The sequence below is a fragment of the Aplysia californica genome, unplaced genomic scaffold (genome assembly GCF_000002075.1).
Source record: "Aplysia californica isolate F4 #8 unplaced genomic scaffold, AplCal3.0 scaffold00038, whole genome shotgun sequence".
Taxonomy (NCBI): domain Eukaryota; kingdom Metazoa; phylum Mollusca; class Gastropoda; order Aplysiida; family Aplysiidae; genus Aplysia; species Aplysia californica.
In genome coordinates, this window is record NW_004797308.1 from 1,761,671 (window position 1) to 1,785,218 (window position 23,548).

Below are 23,548 nucleotides of genomic sequence, written 5' to 3' on the forward strand. Positions count from 1 at the left end.
AGAGAGAGAGAGAGAGAGAGAGAGAGAGAGAGAGAGAGAAAGAGAGAGAGAGATTTTGATGAATAAACGTTGCCTATCTAGATCTAGATGTAGATCTATAATTTTAATTCAGTTTAGATCTAGATCTAGATTCTAGATATCTATAATCTAGGCCTAAATCTAAATCAGTTTAGATCTAGATCTAGATTCTATATTATCTATAATCTAGGCCTAAATCTAAATAAGAAACACGTAAAAATTACTACAGGGGCAAGGCCTTGAGAGATTTAGTGCAAACGGGACCGCTATTGTACAGGAGTGTCATTGTTTCCTAGGTTCAGTTCATGATCATTGATTCTGACATTGGGGAACAGCTCGCTGGGTAGTTAATCTAGATCTAGATCTAGTCAACAGCTAGTTAGGCTGCTGGACTCTAGCAGTGGCCGTATCTTTAGTTTTGAAAAATATACAATCTATTGTATATTCTGTTAGACAACAGTTCATTGCAGAAGCTCACTGGCTGTTCTGTCGTTTTTAAACTAAAAGATCTAATCTACTTCTACGTTTCGTAAACTCCTAGATCTAGATCTACATCATCATGTCACTGAACATGTTCAACCCACTACCGCTTTCCGTTTATAAAAACCTTAAATTTCTCAACTCACTATATTCAAAATGTGAACAAAAACCAGTAAAAATAAATACCAGTTTATATGAAAAAACCCCCAAGGCAAAACTGCCATTATGAAATTCAAAGTAGGCAGCTATTTCAGCGAGTTGAACAGTGTGCCCTTTTTTCCTGTCGTTTGTTTACACTTTAAACGCGCAGCTAGCTGGTTACCAAGGGGAGCCAGTTGGAACGAAAATGAGGCTGTTGTCCCGCCTTGTCTTATTCCGTCTTGGGTCACACAGCTAGCAGTACAAAATACCCCATCTCGTCACCCAGCCAGGAGAGCGACTGCAACGTACTTCTTGGGCCTGGCCAATACTGCGTCAGGTGACCAGAACGGATAATTTTCACCAGAGCATTATTGCGCCAAGTGACAGCAAAGTGTTAAAACAATGAAACAGTTTTCTTGTGTCTGCTGAAAAATGGTTTTAGGGCTTGTAACATTTTCTCATCTGGCTGGTGCTATGTTGAAACTCCCGCAGGCACACAAAGAACTAAAGAACACTGACCTGTTCCTGTATCTCAGAGTCACCCTCATCACCTTGGGTTTTTTCTGTGGTCATCAACTGAACAAATCAAATGATAGACAAAAATAAATATCAAAGACTAAATTAAATGTACCTGACAAATTATCAAACTGAGAGGTTTTGAATAGATTAATAAACTCTGCTGACATGAAATTTACGATAAAAATGATATCATGATAGCACACCCACTAATAATTATGTGGGAAAAAAAAAGACATGATTACCACAATGAATAGAAAGAACGGCACTAGTTGAGAAGTGATGTCCAGGCTCAGAGGGTGGCCAATTTGGTGAAATCAGTTTGGGAATCTCGTTTGTAATTTACAATCATCATTGTACTACATTTTACAAGTTAAAGTTTAAAAGAATAATAGCGTTTAGTTTGATGCATAGATTAAGTGGAAAAATAAGATCTAAAAAAATATTAAGTGGAGTTGCTTTTTTAAGAAAAGGCTTTCCTTCATACCCACACAGGATTACAAACTGGGGATTCCCAAACTGAATTTGCCAAAATGGCCGCCCTCTGAGCCGGGACATCACTACTCGACCAGTGCCGGAAGAACAGCATCATCAAAAACAATTTTAAAAAACCCTTAAAAAACAAAACAAAAAAAACTCCAAAGGAAATTAGATCATTTTTACATCCTAACCTTATTTTCAACATTCTACATAAACCAACAATCTTGCAACAAACATACAAAAAGCCCCCAAAAATCCAGTCAAGCTGAAACAACGACAGCGTTCTTTCATTTCATTTAAAGAGACTTACACTGACACAACCACTTTTGACTTTAAAATTTTAAAAAGATAGAAAAGAAGTCTTTTCATCCAGTACTACCATCCAACCACCTTTCACCAAAGCCATGTTCTTGCCACATTTGTGCCCCACACGGTGCACCGGCATTGGAATTTAAGTTGCATCGGGGGGGGGGGGGTTCCCCCGCCAAGTGCCTTATCATGTCGGGGTCACCGGGGTCAGCTCCCTGTCGTCGCTTTGTCTTGGCTGACTTAATTTTTGGTACTTTTCAACGTACAGTTCTAGGTGTATCCTTGTATTTATGGTAATTATCACTTAATACACCAAAAGCACGCGTTTCTGCTCTTGAGACAAAAAAGAACGGACATTGTAACTTGTCTGGTTATTTCGTTAGAGACGCTGCAGTAGACAATGCTAAACTGTAAAATTTTTGGGACAAGTGTGAGTGAAAAAAATCAATATTAAAAAAAAGGGGACGACAAAAACTGTCAAGCTTTTGGAACATGAAAGATATAACATTGGTGCAGATACTCAGAAAGGATGGTATCTGTGCATATAATAGATGGCTGTAATTTTGCAACTTTATCCATCTGGCACACAATTCGCTATGAAGTAATTCCTCCAAATACAACTTTATGTGTCTAATATGATTGTGAATATTCGGATATTTTCTCGAAAGTTTATAAAAATTACCCTGTAGTATCTCTATGAAGAAGTATAAATCGATTCTAGTGCCAGCATACATCTACAATGTAATACACGAACAGTATCTGATACGCTCCAGAATTCCTTACTTTTCTTAAAACGCCAAGTCTAGGTTTTGTAAGTTGACTGAATAAAATAACAGAGATGGCGCACCCAGCTAACAATGAGAGATGAGGAGGTGCCCTATAACAAAACACCTACCTTCCTTGGCGTAACCTTTGATAGCAAGTTAACATTTAAAGAACATATCAATAAATTAAAGAAAAAACTGGCCCCACGAGTCAATCTCCTCCGCAGGCTCTCCGGCACAGACTGGGAAAGCAGCAAAGAAGATCTACGTATGGTGTACATCACGTACATCAGATCAGCCATCCAGTATGCCCACGCAGCCTGGTTCCCAGCAACGGCCAAAACAAATCGTGAGACCTTAAATGTTATTCAAAACTCGTCAGCCAGAATAATTACCGGGTGTACGAGAAACTCAAATGCAATGCTGCTCACAAACGAAGCTGGCCTGATCCCACTTGAGGTTAAGTCTACCGTTGCAACTGCTGTGGCATACGAGAGAGCAAGAAGAGTCCCAGAAGACAACCCGATCCGTGCCTCAGCTGAAGGAACATCAAAAATACGCTTAAAGTCCATCAACAGTTGGAGGGAAGTGGGCCGACAGAGCTCTAATAACGCGGGACTAGAACATCTAATCCGATAGCCCCTACGGCCAGTGAGTACAACTCCACCGTGGAAGACCCCCTGCAACCTCACAATCAACTCAAAACTTGCAGTGTCTACGACAAAGACAGATCCACCTAATATGCGACGTGAAGCAGCTCTCGAGACTGTACGCCGATTGCCTACGTCCGACCTCGATATCTTCACTGACGGCCACGCCACCGACGGCTACAGGTTATGTGGAGGAGGATACTGGTGTCTACACAAATCTTCTGGGGAGGAAACATGCGTATCCGTGCCCACGGGACTATACGGAAGCAGCTACCGAGCTGAAACTACCGCCCAGCTCCGCGCACTGCAATGGCTCGAAAAACAACCACATTTTCAAAGAATCCACATCTTCACAGACTCCCAGTCAGTTGTCCAACACTTAATGTCTGGAGTGACTGCAGTTCGTACTGAGATAGAGGACAAAATGTGGACCACTATCTGCCAATGCTGTGAAATCCACGGACACCTTCACATACAATGGATACCAGGACATTGCGACATCTACGGGAACGACCGAGCTGACGCCCTGGCCAACAAGGGAGGCCGCCTCGACCAGTCCAACACTCCAGTCGATATTGCGTCAGCAAGCTCGTGCATCTCGCGTTACATCATTGCCCACGCATGGGAGAAAGCGCGAGTGCACGACTCCGTCAGGGGAAAGGTGAAGCCACCACCCGAGAGGGACAAAGAGAAAGACCTTACCGTCAGACAGAGAAGAGTGCTATCGCAGCTAAGATGCAACGTGAAGAGCCCCATTCTGCAGACGTATCTCCATGCAATAGGCTCCGCTCCCAAAGATTCCTGTCTGGCATGTGGCACAAGTCCTGACGACCTGCAGCACGCACTGTATGAGTGCCCGCGGGGGGAAGCACATCGAGGCCCACTTATGGAGAACAACGCGAGACCGGGCCCTGATGTACTCTGGACGAGGCCACAAGAGGTTGCCGCTTACCTGTCTGCCTGCGGCAGACTGCCGCTCTCCTAACGGAGGCCAGCCAGAAGAAGAAGAAGAAGAAGATGACTTCTCGAAGTTGCGTTATAAGAATAGTTTCTAGCTTTCCAGTGACACCGAATCAGCACTAGACATTTCCAGCTGTTGTTTTAGTTTCTATGACCATTTACAATAACTAACACTGTTCTGATTTCTTTACATTCATAAGTGTCCGTGCATATTTCCGACACAAAAACTAAGAATGAATGTGTTAGCTGTCATTATTTTTATTCCATACAAGAAATTTATCTCTACCCATGTATTTACACAGTTTTGTGTTTTAAAAAAAATCACATAATGTATCTTTCTTAGTAGTGTGCAGGCTGCCACAGACACAGCATGATTCAAGAACAAACCCAGAGTAACTTTCTCTTGTTTAATGGTAAAACAAGAGGTAACGCTTAGTGCCTTTTGTCAAAAAATGCAGATGTGCATCTTTCTTCTCTTATAACTTGATTATTACCACTTGCCAAGATTTGAGATTTCTCATTGTAAAAGACATGATATTCGTAGTCAGTTTAACACAGATTTCAGAGAGATCTTTCGTGATGTCTTTAAATAAACAATCATCTATTATAAAAAACTATAAGGTTTTCAGAGGTCTGTCAAAGCTACAGAAGTTTCTACAACACAGAAATTTACGCAAGTTGTCCATAATAGCACCAAGTAGTGCCTTTTAATACTTTGGTAGTCCAACAATTAATGTATTAAAAAAATTTTTTTGATCGTACTGACCACAAACAGTGGAGGAAAAGGTACAAATGGAACAGCCGCGAGCCCAATGTCTCGCAAAGTCTCGAAGTCGTTCGCAGGAGAGACAAAAAATGCGTGTGTACAGCAAAAAAACCACAATAATGCAATTAGTATTAATAAACTTTAACAAACTGTATTAATACAAAATTTAAAAACCATTTGTGGGTTTTAACGTTTAGAGAGAAAAAAAAATAGATCTAGCGGCTGTGTTTTCACGTGTAGGGAGAAAAAAGGAACAGCGGATATTCCGAATTCTATTTTCAATTTAAACCAAAACGTGACCAGAGGTGAGCGAGGTTTAAACCAAAACGTGACTATTGTACGGACAACACCAAATGGACAACTTTTAGACCTCATTACACAGAAACTAAGAGGCGAATTGTCCTGATTTTTTTAATGTGCCTCGGAATTCCCTAAGCAATCTCAATTTTCGTGCACATTCGACAAATATAAAGAGGTGTTGTCTATATAATCATTAGTATTTAATTACAGTCTGCGCTGGGCAGGTTTTTTTTATTAGACCAAATACCGTAGTTAAGTGATAGTTTTTTTGTTTGTTTAAATCTAATTTTCTTCCTTTTTTTTTTTACCTGGCTGCATGAGCCGCAAGACTGAGTTGTTTTCAGTTCAGGGCTTAGTGGGTGACAGTGGGTTTATTTTGATTGACTCATTGTGATATACAATGAGTAAAATTTCTTTCAATCTTCTGTCATTGAGATCGCATGCGTTTCAATTTGCTGTTGCTTTTTCATTAAATACCATGGTTATATTACTTAGTTTACAAACCCCCTAAAACGTTGCCTTAAAACTACTACTAATCCCGAAAAAAGGAAAAGACATGTATGTGTATACAGGGAGAAGTGGGGGGGGGGGCAGTGTCATGCCCATTAGCGCTTCAAATTTAACACTCTGTTGACCCCCGCTTTTAGGTTTGACCAAACTGTATCCCTCCTCCCCTCCTCCCTCCTCCCCTCCTCCCCCTCTGAAATTTCTGGCTGAGCCCCAGCAACGACACCCTGTATTGTTTATGGTTTTAGCATAGTACCATGCTTGCTATAAAAAGTGTACGGTGTTGAGTTTAATGAGCAGTTAATTAGCCTACTAATGATTATAAAGACAGCACCTCTTTATTTTTTTCGCTACTGCACGAAAATCGAGATTTTTTAGGTCGTTTAGAATTCAGCGTCGCATGCAAAAAATCAGAGAGATTCGCCACTTAGATTCTGTGTAATGAGATCCATTTGGTGTTGTCCGGACTATAGAGCCGAGCGAAGTGAGGGAAGATGCCATCTGGAGATTGGGTCGGGTAGGCTAGATCTAAGTCTATATCTAGATCTAGACAGATTAAGAAATTATAAACCAAAACATGACCAGAGCCGAGCGAAGTTTAAATGTGACTAGATCTAGAGCCGAACAAAGTGAGGGAAGATGCCATCTTGAGATTGGGGCAGGTAGGCTAGATCTAAGTCTAGAATGAAGTCTAGGTGAATTTACCACCTTTACCCCCGCCTCCGACAATTCTGAAGGATCTTCTGACTCAAAACACCCCTGAGGCATAACATTTTAGGAAAAGCATAAGAGCTTTCAATTCAATTCTCGCATTTGTTGTTATAAATGTATACTGTCATCTACATGCTGCCTTCTCTTAATGCTGTTTCTATCGCTAATATTGTCTTGCCCCTTTCTATGAACGGGTTGATGTACTAGTTTATTCATAAGTATGTAACTAAAATAGGACAAATTGGGTACTCTACAAACACTTGTCTAGAACAAAAACTAAGGCACAGAAATTAACTATTCCAAAGAAAAATAAATCTCAAGACATTGAGCTTTTAGTACATTAGTGTAACGGTTTCCTATGTGGGATGGGGAAGAAGTTATATCGTTTCAAATGCCCAAAAATTTGGAAGTGCCTGATTTTGCTGTATCCTGGCACACATAGAACAACTGGCCACATCACATTTTTAAAACTTTTCACTTTGAGGTCTATAGATCTAGGTACACCTCTGTCTTTCCAAAAGTTTATTTATCTTTTGTTTTATCATGCCTATTCTGCATTTTACATCTTTAGTGCATATTCCAATAGTTGTTTTCATTGATCCTAAATAATTGAAGTCTGTTTTTTCTGTTGGAGATTTTGACTTCTTGTTTCTGTACTGTGCATGACTTTGGTCTTTTTAGTGTTTATCTTCAGATCTGCTTTATTGCTAGCAGCATCCACTCAGATGTAACATACTTCTCATGCTTGTGGTGTTGTCAGATAGAATGGCTGTAGATAGAAGGGATGTGTTGTAAGCATGTCTTAGAAAAGAGAGTTTCTACCTCCAAATTTGACACCTATGTCATCTTTGATTCTCTTGTGATTTTTCTAGAGACGTAAATTACAACAACAGCAAAAACGACTACTGTGCGACTAAAAGTATAAAGCATACCTCTTGAATGGCATTTTTGATACTTTGCTGAACCTCCTCCTCCATGCTCATGATGGTCTGGATGTGTTCGTGTTTGTTATCACAGTTGATGGCCACATTCAGCACAAGCTGAAGCAACCGGCCCAATTCCTGAGGATCACTATGCTCGCCTAGAAGAGAACAGCATTCAACTTAGTTTTGTCTTAGTAAGTGTTTTACGACACTTGCATAAAAAATGGGTCATATAGGTGCTGAAGATTAGAAGTGTTTCTAGAGAGCAAGGTACAGATAAAGGAGTAGAGATAAGAAGGATAGAGGTTTGATAAGAAAGAAGAAGCAAATCACATCACAACACCTGCCCACCATTCACAGTGTCCACAGAAGTGGGAAATGAATGAAACAAAAGAGGTCCCCCACCCGATTAAAAGCTATCCACAAGGAAATTTAATAATGGACTTAACTCTGCCATATTCTTCAACAATATTCAATTATGACTAAGAGGTCTAACTGTGTAACTGGTCTCTAGAATTTTTAACACACACACAAAAGCTCCCCCCCACAAAAAAACAAACCAAAATACTTTTAATTCAAATGATGAAAACAGATGCAACAACATTATTACAATGTATAGTTTTTAAAAAAGCACACCATCCATATGCTCTGTGTTGGCAAAATGTAATGCACTAGCAAATTCAAGGGACTTATTGTAAAGTCAGAGGCCACCTTGTAATTATTTTGCAGCTATGTATGTCTATAACTACAATCTGCTATAAAACTGTTCGGAGTTGAATACTAACACAGGCACACTCTTTTATATAAATTAATAGGGAAGAAACTACCACATTAACACTCTCCTTGCAGGACACACATAAACGTGTGTTACTTTGTCTTATCATTCACTGCAGAATGCATGACAGCATGCATTTGGCTACCCAACCCTACCTTGCGGAATGCACGTAAATGTGTTCAGTAAAATTGCACTCCAATTTTAAAAACTACGCAGGCTCACTTCTCCCAGAAATAAAATTTAATCATTAAAAAATATTTTGGTAATCTACCCTAGACTATTTAGACTAGAGGCAGAAACAAAGTTCTATGCAGCCCCACTGAAACAGGATCAGCCAGCTCTGATTCTTTATACCTAGGTTGAGAAGGAGCTGGTAATATTGATTTCGATTCTCCATTCAATATTGGCATGAAAATTGACTTCGCAGTCCTCTTTTTAAAAACATGTAGAAATGCTGCATTTTCAGGGAATTGCTCAGCTTGTAACAGGGAACTTCATCTGAAAAACCTGTACACAAGGAGAGTGTTAATACTGGTAGATAGTTGACTCAAAGCACTTACCTAATGCACCAACATCAGGCATCTGAAAGCCTTGCATAGTTACACCTAGAACCTGTCGCAATGTCACACAATTTCTGTTAGATATGGGATACTGATAAAAGTAAGAAGCTTGTTTTAAGGAATGGGGGTCTGAGAGATGGCAAGATCTTAGAAAAGTAACTTATTATAGCTACTTGGGCACAGGGTTTCCACTCATCAAGGAGAATATATTTCCAGGTTTTTTCCTGATTGACTCCTGGATTTTGCAACCATTTTCAAAAGTGATTAAAAAAATAAAAAGATGACAGAGCAAGGAAGAAGAAATTTAGAGATGCATAAGAATCGTAAAATGGCCTTTCCAGGGTGTCAAGGACAGGGATAGTAGAGTAACTGTAGAGTAAACAAAGTCGAAAGTGTGATGAAAGAGGACTCGACGAGCTCGTCGTTGTCACATTAGGGAAAAAAAGAGGGTAAGGGGGGTGTTAACTTACCTACTGTTGGCTTGACACTTGCTTAAACAAAAGAAACTGAGGGGACCAGTCCCAAACCCTTGATCCTGATTGTGCATCACTACACATTACCACAACCAACTGTCTTAAGTTTCATGCTTGATCCGGTCTTGTTTTTCTTTTCATTCTCTCATGGGCCTAAACTGTCACCCACAACACAAAGGTGCACATAACGTAGAATGTCGGAATCTGGCCTTTCCTAACTTATGCGCTGGGAAGGTGGGGATGGGTTGGGGTAGCTGAACACCAAATAATTTTTAAAGAAAATCAGAATCAGGGGTGGGGTGTTATGATCGTATTTTAGTAAAGTTGAAAAATCTATTATCCTATCTTCTAGCTAAAACATTACTGCTCAGAACAAAAATCATTATTACATTGACATAGGGAAAATGTGAAAAGACAATCAGTTTGGTCTAACGCTGTTTGAAAAAAAGATGTCAGTCATGTTTCCAGTATTTCTTTAAAAAGTTTTTAAAGCGGTATTCTCAGGGATGAGGTTCTCCTCAATATCTTGATTCTAGCACTCATCAGGACTTTTCACATTTTGAACGTGACCACAGAGAGTCCACTACATTAAGATCACAGTCGAAAATATGAAGCCCTTATATAAATTAATTCAGAACTTTATCTTCTTCAGCACAAAAGACTTGGACACATAAAAAACACCATCTTACCTCCAAGTTGTACTCTAGAAGACCCTTTAAAATTTTCTTTAGATTTGTAACCTGGAAACAGAGACAGAAATGTAATCAACTTACAATCAATGCATTTCACCACGCATTCATAAGCAAGCAAAGCCATTAAACTGAAACTGATTAACCTTAAAGTATACAGTCAAATCGTGTGTGAGGTGACTGGTCACTGTTTTGTTTTAAACCTAATACTAGCTGTATATTTAAGTCAACAGTCATCAATGCAGTTCTTAAAAAGGTAAAAGGTTTCAGTTTACAAATTCACAAAACCATAGCCAAAATCATCAAACTTCACATACATCTTAAAGGGAAAATTAGGGTCACAACAAATACATGTCTAAAAATACAACCCAAAAACTGTATGGCACTAATAGAACATTAACCATTTAATACTAAGGGATCCCTCAAAATCTTTAAAAGTAGGGCCTACTGTTAAAAAAAAGAAATGCACATTCTTTTCGACCATATAAAGAAGACGGCCATAATTTCCTTAGAAACAAGGAATCATTATGAAACTTTATGATCTTTAAGTCACATTTTTTATCTGTTAAGTTCAATAATTCTGAAAAGGTTTGTATTGCTACTTTTGTAATTTCCAAGGGTGCAATCGGTACCGTGTGAGTAAAGCCCACTAAAAATATGCATTTCTTTTTATGAAAAGTATAGACAAAATTTTCAACTAGGTTTGCAATAAACTACAAGCGTAAAAAAAAGTATCCTGACCTTCAGCCTCCAGTTGCTGAGGTCTTCTGACTTAATCTTTCCGAGCCAAGTCTGTGTAAAAAAACTTGGCGCTCTGTGAAAACAAAGACAACCATATTGCATGAATTCAAAATTTAATCAGCCATGAAGTGACCTCAAATCCCGTGGCAATGGTGAAACATGGAGAGCACTATGCCCATTATTTTGCCACTTACTGTGAAACAACTTTACTCTGAATTTTGCTCGTACCATTGACTCAGCATTTCTTTTATGTCATTGAAATACATGAAGGCTTTTTTCTTTTCGAGAAGCCTACTTCCTCAAGTGAAATAGAAACTTTTAAATGCTCAAAAAGAGGCAAACTATTCTCTGCCAGAAATGGTCAGATGCCACAAATCATTTTAATCCTTATTTCTTCTATTTTTTAAAAAGAAATATTCTTCACTGCAGATGCATTAGTCATCACCAAACATTGACGGATGAACTATACATCAACATCAATCAATTATTAGTAATCTATCAAACCGATGTTTGCATGAGGCACACAAAACATTAACTTTGGTTAGATTTTGCAATAGATAAATACAGTACGGGACAAGCAGGTCTGCCTGCCTGCCTGAAATTTCCAATTTTCAGGTAGATTAGCAAATTTTTGGTAGTTTGAAAAAAAAAGAGGTCGTGAAAAGACACCAGAAAAAAAAGACCAAAGACAAACTTTATCCATCTAAAAGTAATTAACATCCATTGAAGCTTGCCAGTAGTAATTTTTATCCAGGCTAACCACATTAACATTTTTTTTTCCTTTCTATATTCAGGTATGTGTGTATGCGCAAGCACGTGTGTGTGTTTCGGTGTGCATATGTGAAGTATATGGCTCTTTTCGTCTAAGCAGACGGTCAATTTAGCTTAAGATGGTCTCAAGGTTGTCTTCATGCAGCTTCTTTCATGGCTAATTCTTCCTATGTTTGAAGCGCAGATTCTGTTGCAGTGCTTGCATGTTAGCGTTGTAGATCGAAGCTCTGTATTTCCGCTGTTTTCCTTTCGTTGTTGGCGCTTTTCAGCCTGGTTGTTTCTATGGCTGTTCTCTAGCATTTTAGTTCTTTCCTTTATAATATTCCTCCAGGTTTTCCGGTCCTCCACTATTTCTTCCCAGGTGTTAACATCTACTCCAAGCTTAGATAAGCTGTTTTTGCAGGTGTCTTTGTACCTCAATTATGGTCTTCCTCTTTGTCTCTTTCCCTGGGCTAGTTCTCCATAGAGAAGTTGCTTCGGGATCCGGTTGTCATCCATTCTCTTGACATGGCCAAGCCATCTCAATCTTTTTAAACACAGGATAGTTGTCATGCTCTGGAGGTTTGCCCGGGCCAACACTTCAACATTTGTAACCTTGTCACGCCACGAAATGCCTAAGATCTTGCGGCAGCATCTGAGATGGAAAATGTCGAGGCGCTTTTCTTGTCTGCTGTACAAGGTCCATGATTCAGATCCATAAAGGAGTGTGCTGAGGACACATGTTTCGTAAATCTTGATCTTTGTTTTGATGATTAATCTTTTGTTTTCCCATGCTCGTTTTGTCAGCCTTCCAAAAGTTGTTGCTGCTTTTCCTATCCTGATGTTGATCTCATAATCAAGTGATGTTGTAGAGCTGATGGTAGACCCCAGGTAACAAAACTTGTCCACTGTCGTTCAGCCATATATGGCTCTGCTCTGCACCTTCTTGGGTAAGGATGACTGTTTTCTTAACACTGATGACCAAGCTAAAGACCTTGCATGCTGTTGATAGGCGGTCCATCATTGTTTGTAGGGTTGATTCACTGTGAGCAACAAGAGCAGCATCATCGGCGAAGAGAAGGCCTCGTACTGTTGTTTTGTTGATCTTGGTCTTGGCCTTGAGTCGAGCAAGATTGAAGAGCGACCCATCAGTTCTCCAGTGGAGGAAGACATCCCCTGGTGACTCTTTGAATGAGTGTTGCAGTAAGACAGCAAAATAAGTGCTAAAAAGGGTTGGTGCTAGGACACAACCTTGCTTTACTCTGCTTTTGATGTTGAAACTGTTTGATGTTGAACCGTCAAACGGAATGGTGGCCTTCATATCTTCGTGGAACGAGATGATGAGCTGTAGCAGTGTTGGGGGACAGCCAATTTTTCCAAGCACCATGTACAGTCCTGATCTACTGACTGTATCAAAAGCCTTTGTCAGATCGACGAACGCAGTATCAGGGTTCCTGCCATGAACTTCCCATCAAATTCAAGGAGGTTTCAAGGAAAAATATTTTTAATTCAAGGAGATTCGGTCAAAAAATTCATGACGAAAGCCTATTTTCGAAGGCCTACACTTGTCCGAAAGGAACCCTATCATAGTTTCGATTTTCCTACAAAAACTGTTCCCAGGGTGACTGCCAACCCAGCTTCTCAATTTTCCAGGCCAGGGGGGAGGGGGGGCTTATCCATTTTCCATGGGCATGTTACATAACAATGACAGTGTATGATCCATTTATATATATATATTATAAATAAATAATATAATATATAGACACACATGTGGCACGCACGCATGTAGGTACATTATATCCAGTCAACAACATGATGTCAGTGTGGCACTGGGATACTGTGACTTAGGTATTTCAGTCTGTTCTTACTTATTTATATTTTCCCCTCATCATATTCGCCTATATTAACTATAAAAAAAGAATCTTGCTTTGAGCCTGAGAAAAGGCCTAGAACCAGAATATCCACTGTCAAGAACCAGTCTTGGTATCATGATTCACATTATAAACGTGAAAGACAAAAATTATTGCTCTAACTCAAAGTAGAGCAATAACAAGAATGGCTCAAGTAGACCTATTCAGTGTGAGAGGTGTAAGAACTGTGGGAGGGCAAGATGCAGTGACTCTGAAAATCTGCAAATCTTGAACAGAAAGTAAAAATTATATTATAGAATATACAAGTACAATCAATGAAACAGGAACCCTTTAGTTACAAAAACACGGCTTACAAGGTTTGAGTATGACTGATCCCGATTCCACACAAGGCCTGCACCAACGCGCGCTTTGCAGAGAGCTCTAGATAGTAGTATGTTATCAAAATTCTGAAAAGTAAAATCTGCTTCCAAGTTTAGTTTTTGTCATCCGGTGTTGCCTTCAACCCCACCCCCCCTCGTGCGTCTTTAAAAAAAAATCAATAATCCCCCCATTCCCGAGTCCTATACTTCGCAGCGCTCAAACTTTGCATGAACTTTGGTGACCTCAACCATCGCCGATACTCACGATGTGACGAAAACGCACAGGTTCAATGACCGGTCACGATGGCGAGCCCGACAAGAAGCTTCCTTTTTCTTTCTGTTTTTTTCACAAGTGACAGCACAGGACAAACGAATTATTTTCATGGCCACACAACGTATGTAATGCAGAACCTGCATGTTACAAATATGGCGCTATCAGACTACTATAGGTCCTACCTGCAAATTTCTAGGTGGTAACGAAAGCGAAAGTAGATCTTGATTTTCCCGATCAAGCTTCGGTATCGCACATACACTTCCACTTTTTGCCGCCATAACAGCCTGTGCGCGTGTAACGTACTCTCAGCCGGGAAAGGCCGAACGAATATATATATCACAACTGTGACTCGCAAAAATGGACTCAAAGACGTTATCAGATTTAGTTTTCAAATATTCGAGAACGTTTATGTATTTTCCCGGGTCTTTCACGGGGCAATTTACAGATTTCATCAAATTCCCGTTGCATTCCGGGTCTCGGCGATTTTTTTCAAATTCTTGGGTAATTCAGGGGCCCCAGGGATTCCCGGGGCCTGGCAGTCACCCTGTACACGTGTTCCTGTCCGATCTGGCAAAATTCAAGGAGTTTTCAAGGAGACTTTTCCTTGAACGCAAATTCAAGGAGTTTTCAAGGAGATTTTTCCTTAAAAGCAAATTCAAGCAGTTTTCAAGGACTCCTTGAATTCAAGGAGGCTGCGGGAACCCTGCAGTATGTAATGGCAGTCGTTGCTCCCTGCATTTTTCTTGTAGCTGACGAATAGAAAAGATCATGTCCATTGTTGAGAGGTTTGATCTGAAATCGCATTGGCTCTCTGGTAGGACTCTTTCTGCTAGTTTCTGAAGTCGCTTCAGGATGATCCTAGTGAAAGCTTTTCCAGTGATGCTTAGTAGTGAGATACCTCTGTAGTTGTTGCAATCTCCTTTGTGAAGTATTGTGAAGGTAAACAGTAAACAGTGTCGATAAAACGAGATGTGTTTATTCATTAAAAACATTTGTGGACTACCCAAGGCACCCATCAACCAGAATTTAATATGGATTTAAACGCCAAAATTATTCTAAAATCCATAGCTGTATCAATGAGGACTATAAAGCAAACTTCCTGACGAGGACATGCCAACAGGGCACTGATAAGTCCTATGTGACTTATGCCAGACAATTTAAATTAGTTTCCCTAAACCATATTAAAAAATTTTAAACTCCTGATTTGGTCATGTTGAAAAGCCAGATCATCACTTTTCAAAGACATGGATTCTAAAACTTATTGAAGGAAAAACTTCATAGATCAACCTCAAGGCAGAGCAAAAAGTAAAAGAAGAAGAGTGCAAAATATGAGCGCTGGAGTGGTAAGGACTGAGGGAGCATGTAGTGACTCAGAGAATTTAGCAATCACTATATCATGAACTGAGTATTGATTATCATTGTTGTAAACAAACTTTATATTATTATAGTAGAGGGTTTTACGGCACTCGCAACTGCATAAGGTCATATGAGCGCCAAGGGGTGGGTGTCAACAGAGAAGTCTTTACAGGGAATCAGACTTACTCTGCTCACCTCTCTAGCTTCAACAGCACAAGGTCTGCTTCAACTATCAAGGCACCCCGGAAATAGTAGGTCACAAGAGTGACAAACATACAAAAGAAGTAGAGGAAAATGACAATAGTAAGGATTAGGAAAGAAAAAGCAGCAGTTCCCTGTTGTAGATCAGGCACAGTTATGAGCGTGACATGAATCAGCCCATTTAGGCCTACAATTCTACTGTGCTTCAACGAGAAATGTCCCCCCTTTGGGAATGGCCTAAAGACACTACAGTCAGTGGCACTGCCCCGGGGGGAAAAACAAACTTTTGATCAACAAAATCCCCAGAGACATCAACATTATGTATGGGGCTCTGGACTTCAAAAGTGAACATTACAACCGAGGGTATGTTTTAAGTAAAGTACATTATACCGAGGTTTTACTGTACTTAATTTTTTGTCTCAAATGAACAAAGTTTGGCAATTTTAAGAATAATTTTAATTCACTATAACACTTGTTAGTTAAGGACATTACTCAGTTCACACTTACATGACACATAAGGCTTGTGCTATAGCTACCCCATCACTCAGCTCTTCTGCTGTACTGTGAGGTGCTTCTGGAGAAAAAGTTTCCAGCTGTAGACAGAATACAAAATATGTGATGGAGCAAATGTGAAAACAAAAATCCATGAGAATCATAAAAAACTGTAGAAACACTCATAACATAAGACAGAGCTTTTTCTAAGATTTCCTTAACATTTGGGATGAAAGCAAAAATTTCACCCATCTTGCATACTTGCTGTTGTGTCCAGCGAGCGGCCCTGGAAATGTGTGTTTTTGCCGTGAATACCATGGGGGTGTGTTAATTGGAGATGAAAATAACGCTGTGTCTTTTATAATAAGCTTTCCATTTATAAAACTGTTACGAACACATGAAAATAACACCCTCTCATAAGTTGATAAGTCTTTACGAGTAGTTACACTCATCGGAAAAACCTTTTAAATGCTCTTGTTGTTACGAATGTTCTGGGGCTTGAAAGGACATAATAAAGTGGAACTCGGATACAACGAAGTCGTCGGGCCTGGTCTTGAATTTCATAGAATCCGAGTGTTTGTCATGGCAAATATGAGGAGATAATTACAGGCACCGAGCAAGTAATGTATAATGTATTCCGACTTTCTCAATCTAACATACAAGTTTGGTTTCAAATGAGAGGCATTTTTGTTTCTTTGATACCAAGGAATTGCAGGAAAATTCCAGGAACATACACTGAACTCTACCAAGCACATACTGTGCAAAAGGGCCGATTTGTTCAACACCTATCATCTATAACCTATTGTTTGCCAAACAAGTCATGTTGCTGTGTGGAGCCTAGCATACGGCAACATTTGATTCCACAGTCCAGAGTGCAATTAATTACTAGATCTATGTCAAGATATTAGCTCATCATTGTAATATTGATCAGTACATGTAGCAGGGGGAAAAAATAACTGTGTTGTGTTTGTATCTCTACTGACGTTCTACGCCTGGACTGTTTGTATCCCATCCCCCCAGACACACGCACAAACAGTCACACATCACACGTGTGCTGGTCGCCAGTCCGATCTCGACACACGGTAAGATATGGGTGCGTGATGGTGTGAGAAAGGAGGCCGCTGAATGGTCGAATAGAGCAGTTCACCCCGCAAGCGACTTCGTTGAATTCGAACTTGCTCAGGTATATATGTTCGTTGAATCTGGGTTACTTTTATGGATTTTTATGAATAAAAAAAATTGGGGAATCACACTCCCTCTGTTGAATCTGAGTTTTTGATGAATTCGAGCTCTTTGAAACTGAGTTCCACTGTATCTATTTCAATTTCCTAATGTTTTGCTCTTGAAGTTTACTTTTTACCAGCACAATGGTTTTCAAAACTATCAAATACAAATATAAGCTTATATTGCAATATCATTTTATGTAAAATCAAGCTCATTTGAAAGATTTTGTAAAGAAAAATGGAATTCTCGTTTCCTGGTTGTCCTTCCAAATTTCTAATGTCTAAGTGGGTCAATTTGTTAAAATTCCAACGGACGAACACCTTGAGCAACCAACTTGGTGTGTTTTGAATGAGAGATGTACGCCTTGTTTTCAAACCAATGCTGACATTTCTAGAAGTAGGCCATAAACCCACACAAACTAAAGAAGACTGGCGCAAAGATTTTCCTCAGCAATTGAAGGCAATGACCATGCAGCACAGGGAGCAAAAAAAACTTTATTGATGACAACAAAACAATATGCACTGCATGGAAAGACAAAGAAGGCCTTGTGTTTTCCTCTCCACAAAGGTATCAGTGGGCTCTGTGACAAAAAACAATTAAGGAAAAGCCTAAAGTTGTCGACAATTACAACACAAAGATGAATGGGTGCGATTGAGTCGTTCAGATGGTCGGGTATTATGGCGTTTTCAACAAAAACACACAAGTGGTACAGGAAATTGTTCTACTGGATATTAGAGATCACCTGTAATTACTTTTTTTAAAAATCACATCGCACAAAATCGACAGCCGTGGCCTTTTCCCAACACCTCTTCTCCCAGCAAGCTGAGAGTATGTGATAGCTACACGCAATCTCATTGGTCGACACAATTAACTTTGCCCCGGCAAGGTCAACTTAACTTGGTTGTTCTGTTCTCATACTAATGATGCAGGGAAGGCCAGTTTTGGATATTAAAGCTTGCGTCTCTATTGTTATCATTATAATCAGAAATAAATTTCAGAAATGCTTGAAATATTTAGGAGCAAGGGTCAGAAGTCTGAAGCGACGTCATGCTGGACTCGATTAAAAGAGTCCAAATTTAATATATAATTTTTGTTTAATTGGACTCGAGTCTTGGGTAGTGTGTTTTTTCTCTGTGCATATATTAATATTTTAGCATTTAACTCATATGCCCCGAGCGATAACTCAGTTGTTGCTGGCCAAACATGATTTCGGCTAAGGAACGATTCAGTCATAATTTTTCCCTTTGGTAACATAAACAGTGCTTCCCTCCTTCTTTCAGCAGTAATTTGCGAAATCGGAATTTGCACCACCATCCAGTGTCAAGACCAGAAGCTTTATATTGCTAGTTTTGTTATTATTAACTGATTCACTCCTTGAAACCATAAATATGGCGCAAAGATTTTCCCTGCACCCTGTAAAGCTGTATATACGGCTAAACTAATACACAATCGTTTCTTGTTCGCCTTTTCCAATCCATAAATCTCATCCATGTTTTGAATGTGCCCGGGGTTTACGGACTGCTAAATCAGGATCTGGTGAAAAAAATCAGGATCAACGGCAAATCAGTCATAAGGGGCACTGGTGAAGGGCGGAGGGTCCTAGTTCCCCTTTAGGAGGCAAGTATGCAAGAGAAAACTTTTGCAGGAATAAGTTCACGTTTGGGCCTCTAAATAGAGGGAAAACTGAAAGGCAGCATTACTCGAGTCGGAGTTGGAGAGACTGGGTGAGCACAGGTCGCACTAAAGCTGAAACTTGTAGTTTTGAAAATAGCTGACACATGACTTCTATCATCCATGCAAAAAGTCCGCGTTTTCATACAGTTGAGTAACAACGTTTGACTTCCATCGCATAGACACTCAAGGCACCCCCCCCACCCCCGAAAAAAAAAGATTGCACCAAGGTTGTTCATTTATTTCTTTTTTCTTATTCCTTTATCCTCAATTAGTACATGTATCACGGCACGTACACAGCCCAAGTGTCAAAACAATACCCCCACCCCCTCCCCCCGGTCATCCACACTGGTTAAGTCCCGAAAAGCAACTCGACCAATGCAACCGGTGTGAATGGACTGTGTTGACCCTGACAGCTGACAGTCAGCTACTCACACATACGAGGTCATGTCACGTGATGCGAATGAGCGTTTGAAAGTTCCCACTGACAGGTCTTGATGATGGGCCCGACTAACCAAAACTCAGACAAAGCTTGCTGTTAAAGCAAAGGCAGAACAATGAATAGATTATTCTCATGGGTCTCAACTCGGAATTTTTAAAAAGAAGGAACTTTCCACGTGATCGCGACAGAAGCCCATTTTCGCGAGACACCCACTATTATTATACTGTTGGGCCCTAGAATGTTGAAATAAAAAACCATCAATTTATCAAAGGAAGGTTATTTCATACCAGTTTGAGGGTTTGGAAGATAATTTCAAGTTAGAGTCACTTACCAAATATTTACAATCTTGATTACGTACAGAAAGTGGAGGCGCACTGTGGTCTTGTGCAACTTATTATTTTACCTTCATCTTATTCGCCTTTATAAACTATAAAAATAAATCTTGTTTTGAGCCTGGGAAAAGGCCTAGAACCAGAATATCGACTGTCATGAACCAGTCTGGGTGTGATGATTGTTACAGTAATCAGGACACCATCGGAGAAATCTGGGTTATAAAAGCGAAAGTAGATCTTGATCATGTCGGAATTCAAGATCGATACTACGTCGATTTTAGTTGAAATAACGTGCGTGAGTCATCTACTAGAATCGGCATAGATGTTTTCGAAAGTAACGTTCCAAGTTCCTGCAGACAAAAAAATCCAATCGGTGCTTCCAAGCAAAAGAGATTGCTGAACATTTTTTCCCCCGAAGAATCGGACGCAACGACAAAAAATCAGGATACTGGTGATCGAAATCGAGAAAATCGGGATGCTTGAGATTTGGGGCAAAAAATCAGGATATCTCGATTAAATCGGGATGAGTGGCAGGTTTGATTATCCGTATCCAGATGTTTTGCATGATAAAATTTCACACTTGCGGCTTACTGCAGCCCGTCAGCCATGCTCTGATTGGTTACAAGAGGTTTCCGGTATGTTAATAACATTTTGGAATTCCGGTAGGGACACAAACCGCTTGTTTCGTACGAATGTCAACAATTTCATTCATTAAGACATTGACAGGTTTGAGCTTCCTCATTTTCCGGTTCACTGCGTCTATTGAATACAATTGAACTTTTCCGGTACAGTATAAAAGAGACTATTCAAGCGCCACATAATGCAGAAAACTGAGAACAGTAAGAACGCTGATGCTTGAAATTGAAAAATGGTAAACGCAAAGACAATAAAGCGCGTGAAAATTACCGTAAAGACGCCGGAAGATTATCTCCCTCCCCTCTCCGGGCCCATAGAGTTTATACACTCCTTTTTAATAGTCTAGTGTTTACAATCTATGGCAGCAGCATAATTGGAGCACCGCATCTAGATCTAGATAGACTAGATCTAGATTTGTAAGTATCAGATTACCAGTATTCCTGGAAAAACATCGCACCAAAGTGTCGTGCCATGCGGTTGGCTGTATTTAGATGTAGATCTAGTCATATGATCGGAGGGGTATCCTAGTCTGACGTCGCACAAGATGGCCGCCTTACCTTAAAGTAGTTTGTGTTGTTCTACGGATACTACTTTTAACTCACTTGCGACTGGGCCCTTTCACCAGTCACAAGCGTTGAAGACTGGCGTTTTGGGGGGTACTTTTTCAATAAATCACCACAACTCTAAGAATTACCCTATTGTAATCATTTTTTGACACAGTAAAGTAACATTCAAGCTTAATCTAATACAAAAAACTAAAGTTGTCTAAGTCTAATACTTTAATTTGTATGATTTTTTAAAAATTGGCATGAATTTGATTTTCGAAAAATTTCCAGAGACGTGACAAGTAGAATGAAATTCACTGCAACAACAAAAATAAAAGTTCAAAGTGTTCTGGTTTGATTTGTATACATGTGCAAGTGTTTGGTGAAAATATAAAAGCTGGTCTGTGCATTGATTCAGACCCATACATTGAATTACATGAGACAGATGTACGGCACGACGTTGTGATTTCGTTGCGCGAAAAACAACACCGGTACTAGTGCTAGATCTAGCCCTAGAACTACGACTCAGGCCGTGTTCGGGTACATATCCAGGATCCTAACTATTAGACACATCATATTCTGAGACACTAGAACTAGTAAAACGCACAGAAGTATAGAAAACGGCGAAATTATGTGATTCTTGTTCATGCGACTTCTTCGACCGTTACTACGACGCGACTGTCGGATTACTATGAGCTGTATAGAAAAAAACAAAGCGCGAGTTCCGGTCTGTTCAACCCCAGTAGGGGTCACTGTCCTACACCTTCAATAACTTAAAAACTACCGGCCCCAGAGATACGAAACGAAGTCTAAGTAGCTCAGGCTTGGCCAAATAAGGGTACGAGGCGGGTCTCGCGATCCGTGTGCGTGATTTGTAGAGCGAAGAAAAAATTCCAAAGTTGGTCACGCAGGGCTTGTGAGACCCGTCGCGAGCGTCATGGCGGGGGTCACGCAACTGTTGTGTGACCCGTCTGAAGTGAGTTAAGAATCTGGGTCCCATAAAGTGGCTATTCTCACCCGCCGGAAGTTCTCGCAAGATCAACTCCTCCCCTCTTCTCTCTCTCTCTCTTTCTGAATACTGTCTATCGGTGTGGACGATCAAATTGACCAAAACAAAGTTAAAAAATGATGTTAAAACACAAAAGTAAATTAATTTGGTTGTCTACAAAGATGCTACGGCTATTTAACTTTTCGAATCGAGCCGAACTACGCGGGTCGCCATTTTGTTTTGCCCGGAAATTCTCGCGCTACTCTCTCTCTCTCTCTCCACTGCCCACAGACAAAATTGTACGCTTTTACTTTTAGTAGGCTACAGTTGTAATGGAACGTTTGTTCACGGCACAGAATTCTACAATTTTTCTGTCATCACAGTGTAGAATTCTGTGGTTTAGGGTGAACGCAAAATTTGGTGAACGCGCACCGGGTGAGAATAGCCACAAGACTAGCCTGCACTATTCTCACTCCGGGTGAGAATAGAGGTGGCCATAATATATATATGGCGGCCATGTTGGATTTTACAGAAATAGTTGCCAGGTGGAAAATTTTAATAAGTGTATGCAAGACATTTCATTTCAGGTACAAAATTGCGAAGAAAACCGCGATTCTAATTAGAATCTAGAATATCTAGATTTAACCACGAAAGTAATGGAATAAAAATTGGTTAAATCTACGGGGTTTTTTAAAACGTTTCTTCTGGAAAATGTTTTTGTGTCATGTGTGTGTGTGTGAATGTGTGTGTATGCGTGTGTGTACAAAAATAGAGTTGATGTTGGTGGCGGGCTGGATTGTCCGGTGGTAGAGGTTAGAAACAAAGAATTAACGGCAAAGGTGTGATTGCGTTGGTGTGCGTGCGTGCCTGTGTGTGTGTGCGTATTTACACAAATAGAGTTGATGTTGGTGGCGGGCAAGATTGTCCGGCGGTAGAGGTGAGAAACACAATAATAATTTGGCATAGGCTACTCCCGCTCATTTGCAACCACTTCCGTACGTATCCATCATGGCCGCCATATAAACAAACGGGACCCAGATTCATTAGTTGTACCGTTCTACGTTTAGGAGGCTAGTCACATTCATCATGTCTTTTTTCTTACCCATGTTATCAGGCTGGCACAGATCTGCTCCCTGTCATCCATGACATATGTTGTGAGCCACCAACAATGAACTTAGAAAAAAACAATTCAATTCTGTAATTATCTAAATCAGTGAAAATGCGATTTTTAAAATCAAGAGGTGGGTCTGCAGTTAAACCTCTAGATCTAGTGCCCCCTCCTCCCCACAGTGAAATCGTCAGTGTTGTGTAGTGTCAACATGAAAGTGACATACAAAAAGGGACACCATAAACAACAAAATTTACACGACTTGGCATTAACGGATACTCTCTAGCAGAAAAAAATATAACAACTTCAAGTTTTGAAAATTATCACGGAATTACAAATTTCATCAAAAACTCTACGAAGTCAGAGTCACAATGTTTTTCTTCTCGCATGAATAGCTTTCGGTGGCCATATTTTTCTGCAGCAAATAGAGAGAGGGGACGTAACAAAAATTGTTCCTTTTGGCAAAAAGCTAAAACATTTGCCACGACACTGGTTAAGCGAAACAATTATTAATATTTTTCTCGCCTCCCCCCCCC

General features: G+C 40.0%; 1 protein-coding gene across 1 annotated transcript in view; it reads right to left on the reverse strand.

Moving 5' to 3' along the window:
* The window catches only part of LOC101858763 (protein Hook homolog 3), a 103,631-nt gene extending 80,179 nt beyond the window's left edge, over positions 1 to 23,452 (reverse strand). The window contains exons 1-7 of the mRNA XM_005091966.3: positions 23,007 to 23,452; positions 16,082 to 16,167; positions 10,764 to 10,836; positions 10,023 to 10,073; positions 8,861 to 8,912; positions 7,535 to 7,683; positions 1,159 to 1,215 (exon numbers count right to left, since the gene is read on the reverse strand). Of these exons, the coding sequence (XP_005092023.1) occupies positions 1,159 to 1,215; positions 7,535 to 7,683; positions 8,861 to 8,912; positions 10,023 to 10,073; positions 10,764 to 10,836; positions 16,082 to 16,167; positions 23,007 to 23,048 (510 nt within the window). The 5' untranslated portion in view covers positions 23,049 to 23,452. The remainder of the gene's footprint in view (positions 1 to 1,158; positions 1,216 to 7,534; positions 7,684 to 8,860; positions 8,913 to 10,022; positions 10,074 to 10,763; positions 10,837 to 16,081; positions 16,168 to 23,006) is intronic.
* Positions 23,453 to 23,548: the final 96 nt, after the last annotated feature.